Below are 14913 nucleotides of genomic sequence, written 5' to 3'. Positions count from 1 at the left end.
GCTCACATCTGTAGTCCCAACACTTTGGGAGGCCAAAGTGTGAGAATCTCATGAGCCCAGGAGTTTGAGACTAGCCTGGGCAACATGCCAAGACCCTATCTTTACAAAAAAATTTAAAAATTCAGCTGGGCGTGGTGGCATACACCCGAAGTCCTGGCTACTCAGAAGGCTGAGTTGGAAGGATCACTTGAACCTAGGAGGTTGAGGCTGCAGTGAGCCTAGATCACACCACTGCACTCTAGCCTGGGTAACAGCAAGACTCCATCTCAAAGGGAAGACAGTACAAATACAGTGCCTATAATAATGGTCCAACGAATTCTCTCTCTCTCTCTCTTTATAAAAACAACAGTGATAATAGCTAGCACCTGTATGTGTTTGCCACATGTTTGGCTGGCACTGGTCTGAGCCGTTTGTACATACGTGAACTCATTTAACGTCTCCACAATCCTATGAAGTAAGCACCTTTATTATAACCATTTAACAGATAGGAAAACTGAAGCACAGAAAGGTTAAATAACTTGCCCAAGACCACACAGCTCAAAAGTAGCAGAGGTGGACTCAAACCCAGGCAGGCACCCTGGCTTCCAAGTCCATGCTGTTGACTACCAAGCTCTACAGCCATTATCAAGAACAACAAGCAGATGCCATGCAGATTGTTTTTAGACCAAGCTACGTTGATTTTACATCTATTATTTAATTGGTCAGAACCCACTGTCCAGAGCATTGAGAAAGTTTGGAGCAAGAAGTTAGGTTTTTAACTGAAGTAGCTTATAGGTGGTGAAAATTAGACAGAAACACGTACATTTCAAGGGCCTTACAGACTTCTGGCATTTGGGCAGGATCTCAGAGAACACTGAGTCCAACTCTCTTATTTCGTAAGTGAAGAATCTAGGGCACAGAATTGCTCTGAGCAAGTAAATAGAACTGTTTTGGAGTCAGGCTCTTTGGCTCCAAAAAATATTGTGTATGAGTGGGATTAAGGGAGAATCCAATCTTCTATAACGAGGGCCAGTGTCATACCAAATACCATAAAGTAACATTGGATTAGATTCCATCTAAATATTGTAAGGGGTGGGTTCTTTCTGATTTTGGACACTGACGTTTAGGGGATAATTTGTCAGAAGTTGATTTCTTGCTGACAAGTTACCATCGGGCCTTTTGTTTCTATGATCCTAAACAAGCTGCAGTTCCAGGGAGCTGCCATGCATCAACACAGCTGTCAGCTCCATAATCACGGCCCTATGTCCCCTACATGAACACTCTGTTACATAGAAGCCTAGTGCACTCTTATTCTCGGAGGCTCATTTGGGTCAGCTGCTGTTTCAGATCTTGACTGGGTTTCATTAATTCAGCATGCTTCTTACCAGAGGCTTCAGGCAAGGAAGATCCCTTAGCTAACACAGAGGCACCATCACATTTTCCTAGTGAGTAGGAAAAAAAGAAAAATTTCAGGCACCAGGAGACCAGTAAACCCAGATTTATTAATAAATAAGCTGTGAGACCCTGCCCGCTTCTGAATGGGGACAGGTGGTGGGCAGTCTCAGGTAACTAGAAAATCTGAGAACCATTCTGTGTCAGGAGTCTCTTCCACCCAAGGAATCAGAATTTGGAGTTTTTTTTGTTGTTGTTGTTTGTTTTGATTTGTCTTGTTTTTTAAGAGAAGGGTCTTGCCGTGCCCCTCAGGCTGGAGTGTACTGGCATGATCACCACTCACTGCAGCCCCACACTCCTGGGCTCAGGGGATCCTCCCTCCATCAGCCTCTGTGTAGCTAAGACTACAGGCGTGTGCCACCATGCCCGGATAATTTAGATGGGGTCTCGCTATGTTTGCTCAGACTGGTCTCAAAGTCCTGTCCTCAAACGATCCTCCCACCTCGGCTTTCTAAGTGGCTAGGACTGCAGCTATGCTAGAATTGGAAGATTAAAGGTGTGTTTTCATCCTTCCAGGGACTGGATATCTTAGACCGAAGCTCAGAATTGATTCATTCTGGGGAACTGACCAAAATCACTAAGCAGGGCAAGAGCCAGCAGCGGACGTTCTTCCTGTTTGACCACCAGCTGGTGTCCTGCAAGAAGGACCTGCTGCGCAGGGACATGCTGTACTACAAGGGCCGGCTGGACATGGATGACATGGAGCTCGTGGACCTGGAGGACGGGCGCGACAAGGACTGCAACCTCAGCGTGAAAAATGCCTTCAAGCTTGTCAGTAGGACCACGGATGAGGTTCACTTGTTTTGTGCCAAAAAACAAGAAGACAAGGCAAGGTGGCTGCAGGCCTGTGCAGATGAGAGGAGGCGGGTGCAGGAGGACCAGGAGTTGGGTGAGCAGCCCTTGGCCCTGCAGGCGCCTTTGCCTCTGCTTGCTGGAATAGCTTCCTTCTCCAGCCCCACGGGTCTGCTCTCCCAGCCCTCTCCCTCAGAGCCGAATCCCACCATGGGGAAAAGACGGGATCTGCAAACCCTGACTACCTCTGAATGTGCTTATGAGATAGACCGTGTCAGATGTAGTTACTACAGCCAACATTTATTCAGTATTTACCTTGCGCCAGACATTCTGTGGCCCGTTTATAGAGATTGTCTCATTGAATCCCTATGAAGTGGTTACTGTTAATACCCACTATATAGATGAGAAAGTTGAGGCTTATGGAACTGGCCCACTCTGGCACTGTGGTCATATAACATTTAAATTGAGCACTTTGGATGCCACATGCAGGGTATGAAGAATAAATAATAAATAAAAGCAGCTCATTGTGACCCCAGAGATGGAGCCCCACTGTGGTGACCATCACTCAGGCCATCAGAAGTATCACGTGATTCTGGAGGCCTCGGCCTCCCCTTTGGCTGCGCCTGTGCAGTCCCTTCATTGTGCCTCTGCCACAGAGGATCCACACCCAGCAGCCCACCCGCACACTCCCCATCTCTCCCTATGAAACTCAGGATGCTGTGCCATCCATTGCAGTTAAGGCAACGATCCTTCACCCCCAGTGTTACATTCATACTTCTTTGGTTTGTCTTCCCAGCTTCTGCTAACCTGGAGGTTCCGTGTGGTCCCATGAAACCCAAGCCGCTATGCCTGGCATTAAGGATGGTGGCACCCACAGTCTCTGTGCCCCCCTTTCAGTGCCTCCCAAGCTCTTTAGGGTTTGGGGCACAATCTGTTGAATGGAAGTCAGGGTGCCACAGTGGAGGATGTTCATCCCTGCAGCCCAAGTGAGCCCAGCCCTCAAAAGCCGTGGTCCAGGATGGAGCGGGGCCAGCATACACCCCTCCCCACCCTTGCCCACTGCCATGAGGATGGCAGAACTGAAAACCAGGAGGTGCTTTTTCTGTCCTTCCCAGCCACTGGCTCTAGACTTGGCTACAGAATTGGGTCTCACCCACAGGAGGTTTTGTGAGATTCTGCAGTGGAGTTGGAGGGATTTACAAGTCGATCAGGCTAAAGCAAAGCTGGGATCCATCTAGTTGGAAACACTCAGTGGGTGGACGCTAGCCTGGACTTGGGCCACTCCAAGATACAGAGCTCCCCACATCACAGGCAGCCCCTTACACCAAGTGTCAGGGTGTCCTTTAGACTAAGAGGAAATCTGATTCCCAGCAACGGCCATCGATGATTGGTGCAGACTCCAGGGCCCCACTGGAATAGGGCCGATCACTCTCTCATGCCCAGGATTCATTTGCAGATGACCGTTACTAAAATGCAAAATGCAGAGCCACAAAATCTTAGTTTTACTCGTCATGTGACGTTGTCTAGTGTAGGCCCTGAAGTCATCTGTAAGTCAGAGTGTTTGGATTCCGGAAGGTGGCACTATTTATGGGGGGTGGGGGGGCATCCTACACAGTTTCAGCGATACCTCTCAATAGAAAGGAAACGAGGGGCCTGATGTGAAGCCCTTTGCCCTGTGATGCTCCCCGTGCCCGATGTCAGGACAGTCCAGGACAGATGGTGGGCATGTGAAGGAGTCATGACCAGGGGAGCGGAGTGGGCAAAGGTAGAGAGGGAGCCTCAGGAGCACGTCAGGCAGCATGAGTCACAGACACAGGGCCCAGGTCAGCTGTGCCAAGCTGGGGCGATTACATGCCTCCAAGAGGAAGGTTTCCTGCGGGGGAAGGCAGGGCCCCAGCACCCAGCCCTGGCCACTCAGCTCTGTCCTTCCTTCCTTCTTCCCCATGTCCTGTCAGGCTAAGGGTTGCCTCATCTTATATGCAGTGACTCTTGTTTCACCCAGTTCACGCGCTACACACTGACACTGTCACATGCTATGGGACTTTACAGTGAGGGAAGGCTCAGGACACACTGACACTGCCGGGGTATAGAATCTGCTTCCCACTACTCACGTGGTGCCTTTGTTCAGGGTGGAACTTCTAATGTGCAAAGCTCTCATAGCGCATGGGCGAACAGGCCTTGGGACCCTTTCCTCTGTTCTTTCCTCCCGGGGCCTCATCATTTAGGGTTCCAGTTGGGATGACCCTGTGTGAACGTTTGCCCAGGGGTGTCAGACTTCACACAGATATTCTGCATCGTCATGAGCACCCCCCAATTTCACCCTCCAAACCATCTGAACAATTTGCAGGACAATCACATGGCCACCGCGGTGATAATCTTCAGGACCTCCTCTTTTCCGATCTTCAACCTGTCTGGGTTCTTTGTCTCAGGTTGTGGGGATAACCTCAATGCTAACATGGGATGTGATGCAGGTTTTGCTCTGAAACATGTCCACGTGTTCTGAATATGTATCACATTTATTTCTAAATGCAGGAATGGAAATTTCAGAAAACCAGAAGAAACTTGCCATGTTAAATGCTCAAAAGGCAGGACATGGAAAGTCAAAAGGTAAGTTATGGGAAGGCTTTGTCTCCTTAATGCCTCTCAGTATTCTCATGAAAATGGGAAATATACCCCAAGTTGTCAGCCTGTGACCGGCTTGGAGCAAGGGGGACAGTAGGAGTTAGAACTCAAAAGGGCAGGTCCAGAACAGAGGCAGGTGAAGGTGGCCTGCGTTTGGTCTTGAATGTGCATCAGTGTTTGCCCCCATTGGAATGTGGGCATAGGAAACCTTCAGAAGTGCTGCCAGAGGATGGTGGGCCTCCTTACCTGCCCGGGGGCCTTCACTCCCCTCCCTGGAGGGCTAATGCTGTAAGCCACCAGGTCACACGCATCACCAGTCTGAGGCAAACCAAGGACTCTTGCATCTTTTGGGCATAAGAGAACAAAATCTCCAACCCCAAACTGTTTGTCAGCCGTAGGCTGGAGACAGTCTCGTTTAAGTAAGAAAAAGATGTAAAGGTTCGGTACATCAGGCAAGGGGTTAGACAAAAAAAGACATGTGAGCTGATTTAGGGCAGTGATTCCCTAACCTCCATGCACGTTAGAATTCCCGGGCAGCTATTCAAAATGCTGATGCACAGGCCTCATACCCAGGGGTTCTGATGCACTAAGATTTGTCCACACTGCAGGTAATGCAGATGATCTGGCCTAACAGGAATTCAATAATGAGGATTTTTTTTTCCCAAAAAAATATGCTCTGCATTCTTAGAAACTTTATTCCAGTCATCTTTCAACTTTCAAAGGGATTTACTGGCCAGGCACGGTGGCTCACACCTGTAATCCCAGCACTTTGGGACGCGGAGGCGGGCGGATCACGAGATCAAGAGATTGCCATTATTCTGGCCAAGTGGTGAAACTCCGTCTCTACTAAAAATACAAAACAAAACAGAAAAATTACCTGGGCGCTGTGGCGTGTGCCTATAGTTCCAGCTACTTGGGAAGCTGAGGCAGGAGAATCGCTTGAAGGAGGCAGGGGTTGCAGTGAGCCGAGATCGCACCACTGTACTCCAGCCTGGCAGCAGAGCGAGACTCTGTCTCACAAAAAAAAATACGAGGGGGAGGTTTACCCTATGAAATTTACCTCTTTTGGTATTTTCCTGACTGCAAGTGCAAAAACAAGGGCAGTGAATCCCAGAACTGCAACAGGCCACCGACTAAAGAGCCAGGAAGAGCTCATTCCCCAAACCACACTTAGCACTCCTGTTTCCTCCATGCAAATGCAGAACTTCTTTTCCCCACTAAGTTACAAATAGCTTTAAGACAGAAAATCCCATGTTATTTTTTTAAATTTCCACTTCTAATGTCAGATGACTAGTAAATCAGTTTTTAAGAATAGTTTATTTTCTGTCCATATCTTCTGAGAGTCACTCACCCAGCAGCCGAGCTCAAGAATGGAAGGACTGCTGACATCGACAGGTGGCCACCAGGATGCTGTGCCTGGCTCACCTGATTTCTTCCTTTCTGCCACCCTGGGAGATAGGATGAGTCTTCTGGCAGGTCAGGGGCAGGGGCAGATTCTGAACCAAGGCCTGCCTGCTTCCAGAGCCAACCTTCTTCGTGCCATGCTGATGTTTACACAGTTACCTTTCGATCTAATTGCTAATTTTAATAAACCTTCTAAATTACCTCTGCACAGATTGAAAATACCTATCCAGGGAAGTTTTGATTAGAGTGATTAGGTATTGGGGGTACAGTTCTAAGCACTTGTATTAATTCATTTAATTCTCATAGCAAGCCTTTAGGTACTGCAGTCCCCATTTTAGGGATTGGGGAACCAAGGCACAGAGAAATCAAGTAATTTCCCTAGTAATCCCAGCTGATAAATGGCACAGAAGGATTTGGGCTGAGGCAGCATACGCTCCAGACTTCCGGTTAGAGCATTTTATTGCTATTCACCTTGACTGCCTGTCTGGCTCAGATTCTGCCACTTCCTGCTGTGTGGCCTGGCAGTTTCTTTTCTTGTCAAGTTGTGGTCATAATACCCTTGTTGGAGGCTCTTTGGGAGATCTCAGTGACAGAGACCGTGTCAAGATTCACACAGAGTACCTGAACGTAACAAGTGTAGCTACTGGGACCTTTTTTGGTTAATGTGAATGAAGAATGAGCTCTCTACAAAAATATAAAATTAGCTTGGGGTGGTGACATACACTTGTAGGTCTAGCTACTTGGGAGGCTGAGGTGGGAGGATCACTTGAGCCTTTGAGGTAGAGGTTGCAGTGATCCAAGATCGCCCCACTGCACTCCAGCCTGGGCAACAGAGTGAGACCCTGTGTCCAAAAAAAAAGAAAGAAAGAAGGAAAAAGAATTAGCTAAGAACTTGGATTTGAAGTCTGAGCATTTTTATTTTTTTCCTTTTGGGTTAACAAGTGACCCTCAATCCCTGTTCCATCTCTCTCCCCTCCCGAGTTAGGCTACAGCGGGTGCCCCGTGGCCCCACCGCACCAGAGCCTGCACCCCATCCACCAGCGCCATGTCACTGTGCCCACCAGCGTCCCCCAGCAGCAGGTCTTTGGCCTGGCAGAACCCAAGAGGAAGCCCTCCTTCTTCTGGCACACCTTCAATAGGCTCACTCCGTTCCGGAAATGAAAACGGGAGGCCGCGTTTCCACGGAGGTGGCTGTCAAGAGGAGAACTGTCTTTGTTTCTTGTATCCTTCAATCCAGGGAAAGTTTCTTTGACCCAGTGATAAAAACTTCCCTTTTGGGATCAAGGAAGGAGAGAAAGTCGTGGACTCACCTTCAGTCTTTGGAGACCCAGCTGCCTTTGCGGAAGGGAGGAGAGGGTCACGACACACAGCTTTATCCTGCACAAAAACCCCCATGACCCGCTGTGCATGGCCGAGACGTGGGACTCGGTACTGTGCTCTAGAGTGAATGGTGAGGCAGCAGCTGCAGCCACCCCTGCTGCTGATGAGCACATGCCTGCTGCAGGTCCAAACACAGCATCTAGGGCTTTGCAGTTCCTAAGGAGTGATGAGGTTAGAGGATCACTTCTGCATTCGATTTTCAAGGATGTCGTCCAGGCAGGGTTGATGCAGTGCTACGCATGTCTGGTCACACTTAGAAAGTGAGCTCTGTCTCCCCTCTGTAATACTGGGGACCTACAGCTGCCGTGGAGCCAACCATGGTGTTCCGGCACTGTCGGTGTCCACACAGATGATGAATGGTAGCACAAACGTCATCTTGCAAGTTTCCTCTTCCTGCAGGCGAAGTGGAGTGAAACATGGTGTGTCTGTCACCTTGCATTGCAGTCCTCAGTGCAGTGACTTACACATCCTTAAGAATCAACGGCTTTTCAGGCAAGGGTGGAGAAATCCTACTGCACACTGGCTTTGTCTCAAAATCAGGTTCCCTCCTACCTGCACGCCTTGAGTAACTCCGAGTGGAAATCACGTCTAGCCCACATACTGTAACCTAAGAAACTGCCATTCAAGGCTGGGCACGGTGGCTCACACCTGTAATCCCAGCACTTTGGGAGGCCAAGGCAGGTGGATCACCTGAGGTCAGGAGTTCAAGACCAGCCTGGCTGACATGGCAAAACCCAGTCTCTACCAAAAATACAAAAATTAGCTGGGTATGGTGGTGCATGCCTGTAATCCCAGCTACTCAGGAGGCTTAGGCAGAAGAATCTCTTGAACCTGGGAGGTGGAGGTTGCAATGAGCCGACATCTCACCACTGCATTTCAGCCTGGGTGATAAAGCGAGACTCTGTCTTCAGGGGAAAAATTAAAAAAAAAAAAAAGACTGCCTGCCATTCAGACAACTGTTTGCAATATAAAAGCTCATTTAATATATGTGATACAGTGAACGTGAAAATACACTGGTTGGAAGGCAGTCTCAAAGAGCCGCACTGCTGCTGACGTCATTCTTACCAACGAAGTCGCAAAGAGAGGCAAAGCAGTCCTGCTTCTTGGGAATCGGAAGGTGCCTTTATCACATAAACCCAAACAGTGGGGCATAACCGTGCCACCGGAGCATGTCAGCAGGCTTCTGAGGACTTGTTCTTTATAAAAGAGACCTGCACAAAATATCTAGGCTCGGAGACAGCAGTCCTTATTAACAAAGGCCACGTGCGCTGACGCCTGCAGATAATCATCTCCTTTTCTTTGTCTGTGTTGCGTATTTTCATGACATAACTCTTAACCATGTCTAGAGAAGGCAGGCTCTGCAAGAAAGATGCCCTTTCAACCTGCTCAATGCCCTGGACAGGAGATACGTGTTACACTGTTAGTGGATTTCTATTTGAGAAGCTCATTTTTGTATGTGACTCTTAGAAAGTTCTTTTTTCTAACAGGCCCGTGTTTGAGAATAAACAAATCTGCAACGTCAAAGACAAAGGTGTATTCAGATTCCAGGTGTGTGCCTCCTCCGTTCCCCCCCTGCAGCCCCCCACATGCAGAGCCAGTCCTGAGGGGTGGCATCATGCATCAAGAAAAAATAACATTGGCCCTCTCGGGTGGACCCTTGGAACAAATTCTGTGACAGCTGATGGCCCTGCTGTGCCACCTTGGCACACATGCTTAGTGCAGCATTGCCGAGGGTTACTGTGCCCCATGGCTGACAGCTCCTGGGTTGCTTCTGTGGACTGTCATGCCGCCTGGAGTCTCCTGAGACCGAAGCTGCTGCAGGAAGGAGCTTCTGAAGAGGCGCTGTGGCGTGTCGGGGGGTGTGTGTTTCCTTCTCCAACAGACATGCCAACGGTAGTCCTGTTTATAGAACTGAACTTTTTACTAACAAAATACAGTGGTGTATTTTGGAAGCTATACTTCATATGCTTTTCCTGCACACCTCAGCAATAACTGTAGGGGTCTCTGTGCTAGAGTGGTTTGTATGTACAGCATTTTGAACAAATTGTTTTAAATATAAGAGAATTAGTTTAAGGAAGTAAAGAGAATCGTTTGCTTACGTTACATTTTCTGTGAGGATCCAGTTTAAGCGAAGAGTCAGTCTTAGGGCTTCCATTTCCTGATATTATTCATGGGTAGTGAAGAAATGCTTTACATTTTGTGGCCAGTTCTAATTTATTTTCCAGCTGAGCCCTAACCTCCGGTTCCCACCTACCTCCACAGACTTCCTAACACAGAATCATGAATACCAGGACGTGTTTTTGTTAAGTCAGGTTCAATTCAAGTCCTGAGGTTGCCCCAGTCAGTTTTATACAGCGTGAGGGTCAGTCGATTAAATCTCTCTCCTAGGTAGATCCTACTTGGATGTACTGGTGATTTTGAAAACTGTTAACATTTTTAAAAGGTTAGAACATCCTTTGACTTCTTGAAAATCCGTATGTCTGGCTTGGTTATTATTACCACATGCTTGAGTTCTTCAAAGGATGGAAGGCTCAAGTATTCTCATTTTCTGTTTGCCAAAATTCCTTCCTGATTTGAGTCACATGTTCCACTTGGAAAAAAAAAAAGGGAACAGAGACCCTCCTCCATGGACAGTGTATGAATTTCTTTGGGAATCTGGCTCACTCCAGCCTCTGCCTTTCTCTCTTTTTCACCTTACATTACATATTATAGATTGGCCAAAAAAAGAAAAGATGACAACATTTTGATGACTTTTACCTATTCACATCTCAGAATTTGTCACCTTTGTTGGAAGACAGTTGAAATAGCCTGGGGTCAAAAGCAATCTTCCCAATTTTGATCATGCCTAAAACCTATAACAGCCTTGCAGTAGATTGCAAGCAATTCTAAAATCATAAAATTGAATGTTTGCAGAATCCTGAGCAATAGCTTCTTTGGTCTTTGGCCTGCAGACTAGAAAGAGGGCGGCACTAGTCTGCCGGAGCTTCCCTGGGATACCAGCCACGTGGTTTATTTTCCTTAGATCTGATTTTTGTGTCCCATGGGTAGATCTGATTTTGTAAACATTTCACCACCATCAAACACTATTTCTGAATATTGTGCCTTTTCATACCTAGCCTAGATAAAAATCGATCCCATGCTTGTTCAGGAAATCCCCACATCCTACATGACTATTATCTAGACACAAAAGGGCATTTAATTCAAAATTTGGTTCACAATGTAAATATTTTGTAAAAGCCAGCTGACTCAGCTTTTTATCAGGTGGAAATCTCTGCAAACCAAATTGCTGATATTCCTTTGTACAGATCGACTTGGTGTCCTAGCCAGAATAGAACAGCGTAATTACCTGGAGTTGGGGGAGTATTTCTGCACTATTGCTTGTCAAGGAGAGACGAAACCTACAAGTGACCCTCAACAGACAATGCCAAGAAGTATGAAGAAATGTCCTTTCACTAACTCACAGGCCAGGGATGTGGGACCCAATCAACTAGGTGAAACTGCCAGCAGACCCAGCTTTCCCGTAATAACTGAATCTGCAAACCGTTCTCGCTATTGAAGTTTCCCTTGGCTAGCAGTGTTGTTTTCAGGATGCAATCAAAGTGGATTTCAAAAGGCTTTGGAAAAATAAGTGGAACATGACTTATCTTGAAGGAAAAATAGCAAAAGCTTAAATATTTGATGTAGGTTTACTTAGCTACAACAATACTTTACATTGCTGCCTTTAGTTATCTCACAGGCATTGACATTTTGTATTTAGAAAATACTTTATTTCTAATCTTTTTTTGTAATTATTAGTGTCCATCCATTGTGTATGACTTGCTTATCTACTTTGCAAGGCTTTGGGCAACCTTTTAGCTCATTAACTTCAAGATGATGTCATCTATATAGGTCAAAGGGTGGGACTTCTTAACTGAGGAATTCGCTGTTGACAGCTGAAGTATGGTGTACAAGATTGATGTAACTTGATATGTATTTTTGTTGAATGAAGTTTTTTGTAAAAAGAAATTATTTACAACGTTATTTGATTTTTTAAATGCTGTGAATCTATATTTGTTGTTTTATATATTAAAATTAATTTGCCAAACTGATTCTGCTGATGCATTTGAGCAGCAGCCTTTAGAAGGAGGAAGTGGAGAGCTGGGTGCGGGAGCTTCTGGGGTTTATAACTCCTCTGCTCTCCTGATGTCCCTAGACTTGTCGGCAGCAACAATCATCCATGCAGGAGCTCCACGTAACCACTGGGTATGTGTGGAAGGAGGAGGGCTGCAGGGCAGCCTAGGAGGGCCCCCTGGCTTGAGAAACGTCCTTGGAGTAAGTGGGATGTGGAAGGGAGCAGTGGGATGGGGCCGCTTTTGCTAGGGATGACGGAGAGGACAACAGAACAGACTGCGCCCTCTGACTGCCCCTGAAGGCTAGGCCCTGCCGCAGGAGCTGTGCTAGTGGCTCTGCTCACTAGGCCGTTGGGGTGGGTAGATTAGGATTTCCTTCTCTAATTAACAGCTCAGAAAAGCTAAGTCAACAGCTCATTGTTTGCCGTGGCTGTAATCAGAGGATTCCTATGAAGGTTGCCAAGTGGCTAATCCCCACTTTTCGTTTACTCTTAACATCCACCTGCTTCCCAGAGCGACCTGCTCCCCCTCGGGCTGCACTGGAGAGGAGCGGTCGTTAGGGTGGGGCGGGGGCCAGCCCCAGAACCCGTAGGGCAGCGCATAGTGGCACCTTGTACAGGAGGGAGTGAGAGGGCGGTGGCATTTGGTTCCAGGCGAGTGGTGGGGAGTTGACCTAGCATTGGCGCGCCCCTACTCCGCACTGGCGAGGCGGGGAAGCTGGAGTGAACCGAGCTGAGCCTGGCCACGCAGCCCTGGAGGCTGGAGGCGCTGCGGCGAGGAAGCGCCCGCGGGATGGAGCCCTGTCCCCTGCGAGCAGGGGGCCAGGGTCCCGACTCCTGAGCCGGCTTCCCAAGGACGCCAGGCCCAGGCAGGGTCCCGGAGGGGGACGAGCCCGCGGGGTGGCTGGGTGCTAACAAAGCGGGGCGCAGGTCAGGTTCTGGAAGCCTCTCCGCGTGGCTGGGCCGGAGTGTGCAGACGTGGGCCAGCCTGGCAAGGGGAGGGCGAGGCGGGCGGAGGCCCGAGGCTGGGCTTCCCTCGCTGGCTCCGTCCGCAGCCTTCGGTTTTGTGGTGCTGCCGCGTAATTACCCCTAGATTAGGGAGAAGCACTGAAGCAAAGGTATGAACACTTTGAAAAAGAAACCTACCGGGCGTGGTGGCTCACGCCTGTAATCCAAGCACTTTGGAGGCCAAGGCGGGCGGGCCACGTGAGGTCAGGAGTTCAAAACCAGCCTGACCAACGTGGTGAAACCCTGTTTAAAAAAAAAGAAAAGAAAAGAAAAGAAAGAAAAAGAAACCTGCCTGGGGCACTCCTTCCTGGCTCTGGTCGAGGCCGGCAGGCTGCGCGGGCGGTCCTGTCCCGGAGCTCCCCAGGGGCAGAGGCGCGGGAGGCTGGAAGGGGCCAGGCGGCGGGACAGGTGTCCCCAGCGGGAGGTCGGGGACGCGCATTCCGTCGGGGTCGCCTGCGGTGCTGGGGGTCGGAGGCGAGGCAAGGCGAGGCGGCGCGGGCCCAGGGCAGCCCGGTCAGAGCTGTCGAGAGCCCCTAGCCGCGCCGAGACTCAGGGGCTCCGTGCATTTAGCCACCCAGAGGCGTGGCGGTCTACGGGGTGCCCGGGAGAAGCCAGATCCCGCTTATTTTACTAGTTGGATCCCGCCGCCTGGGACCTCGGCATTGTCACGTCTGCTGCACTGACAGGGAAACTGAGGCACGGTGCGAGTAAGGGGGGAGGGAGTTGGCGCCGCCGAGCTGGGGCACACCCTGCTCCCACGTGGCCTCTGCTCCAGCTCGGTGCTCCGCCGCACCTCGGGAAACTGGGCTGGGCTCCTCTGTCCTCTGGAAGAGATTCGTTAATTTTGGATAAATGTTACTAGATACGAGGAAAGTGAACCCATGATTACCGGCATTGAACAAATGGCTGCACCGCGTTCTCCGCGGCAGGTGGAGTGTGTGATTGTGAGTGACAGGGGAATGGGCACTGAACCCATACCTACGCAAATGCCGAAAATCATAAGGAATGACGACACTGAAAATCTAATTAAGCGATAGAATTCTAATCGTGCGGGATCCAAATGAGACCCAGCCGCTGTCAATAGCCTTCAGTTTTGTTGTGTTGCCGCGTTAATTACCCCAAGGTCAGGGAGAAGCACTGAAGCAAAGCCGTGAACATCACTCAGAAAAAGAAACCTGCCTGGAGCACTCCTTCCTTCAGACTCCTCTTGAAGATATTCCCTCATTTCATTCAAAAAGAGCTAACTTTTCTAAACAAAGTGGTGCTGGTAGAAGATGCTACTTGACTCAAGTGTGGCTGTAATTCTTGAAGCTCTTCCAAGACATCTCGCCCTTCCCCTGTTCCCTCCCCTTCCTGCTATTTTGCCGACATATCCACTAGGGAGTTGTATGGCAGGAAGGCTGATTTTATTTAGCTGGCCCTTGATTCCTGGTTTGCACAGTACCTGGGTCCAGCCTGCAGTCCTGAGGTTCAGGTAAGTGCATTAGGAAAGGATTTCTTTACAGTCAATTTAAGGCATCTAGATCCTAAAACAGCGCTTATATTATCTGTGGGATAATCCTGCTTAGTTATTTGCAAAAGAGTCAGATGTCTATAGAGTTTTGGGTAGGAAAGCGTAAGCCACTTTCAAAATTCATTCTTGCGGAAAAGGCTTCAGAGGAGATAAAAGCAGATTTTGAAGTTCTGCTAGAACTCTGCAATTGGCTAGAAGGAGAGATAAAAACCATAGAATAAGTCATGAGAATACTGAATCTTTTTAAGAGAGCTTTCCAGAGAAGCTTATAGATTATTTTGCACAAATTTCAATGTATACTTTTTTTTCCTTGATCAGGTTTATCATATTCAAATTGCATACATTTTCATATTTATGGCTATGCTAATTTACAGTATAGGAAAAAAACCATCAATATATGTTGAAGAAGAAATGTATAAAGTTACAATATATAGAGTGCATGGAAGCCAATGTATTTGATGAAAGCACCCTAGAGCTATTTGGACCCTTAGACTGTCTGAGCTGGGAGGGCGTTAATTCATCCTTTCCAGTATAAGCAGGAGGAAGCTGAGGCTCTGAACTTTGGAAACCCGGTAGAAATCACTCCGTTGATTTCTAGCAGGTTTGTATTAAATGTTAGTTTGGATAAATCAATAATCTTTTTTTTTTTTTTTTT

General features: G+C 48.3%; 2 protein-coding genes across 9 annotated transcripts in view; both read left to right on the top strand.

The window, feature by feature from the left end:
- SPATA13 (spermatogenesis associated 13) overlaps window positions 1-14913 on the top strand; it is a 335263-nt gene that overhangs the window by 306861 nt on the left and 13489 nt on the right. For 5 of the 6 annotated variants that reach the window (XM_037733529.1, XM_037733530.1, XM_037733528.1 and 2 more), the window contains 3 exons: window positions 1948-2320; window positions 4756-4830; window positions 7235-11871. In XM_037733529.1, the coding sequence (XP_037589457.1) occupies window positions 1948-2320; window positions 4756-4830; window positions 7235-7410 (624 nt within the window). In that variant the 3' untranslated portion in view covers window positions 7411-11871. Of the gene's footprint in view, window positions 1-1947; window positions 2321-4755; window positions 4831-7230; window positions 11872-14913 lie in introns of all 6 variants that reach the window. The other variant, XM_037733531.1, reaches the window with a different exon arrangement.
- Window positions 11812-14913, top strand: part of LOC108293385 (complement C1q and tumor necrosis factor-related protein 9A) — a 16591-nt gene continuing 13489 nt past the window's right edge. The window contains exon 1 of one of the 3 annotated variants that reach the window (XM_037733533.1): window positions 11812-11871. The gene's annotated coding sequence lies outside the window, so the exon portion shown is untranslated. Of the gene's footprint in view, window positions 11872-14134; window positions 14220-14913 lie in introns of those variants that run through there. The other 2 variants (XM_017514720.2, XM_037733532.1) reach the window with 2 other exon arrangements.

Source organism: Cebus imitator, unplaced genomic scaffold (genome assembly GCF_001604975.1).
Source record: "Cebus imitator isolate Cc_AM_T3 unplaced genomic scaffold, Cebus_imitator-1.0 Scaffold536, whole genome shotgun sequence".
NCBI lineage: Eukaryota > Metazoa > Chordata > Mammalia > Primates > Cebidae > Cebus > Cebus imitator.
Note: the sequence above shows the minus strand (reverse complement) of the source record. Positions and strands in the feature narration are given on the sequence as shown.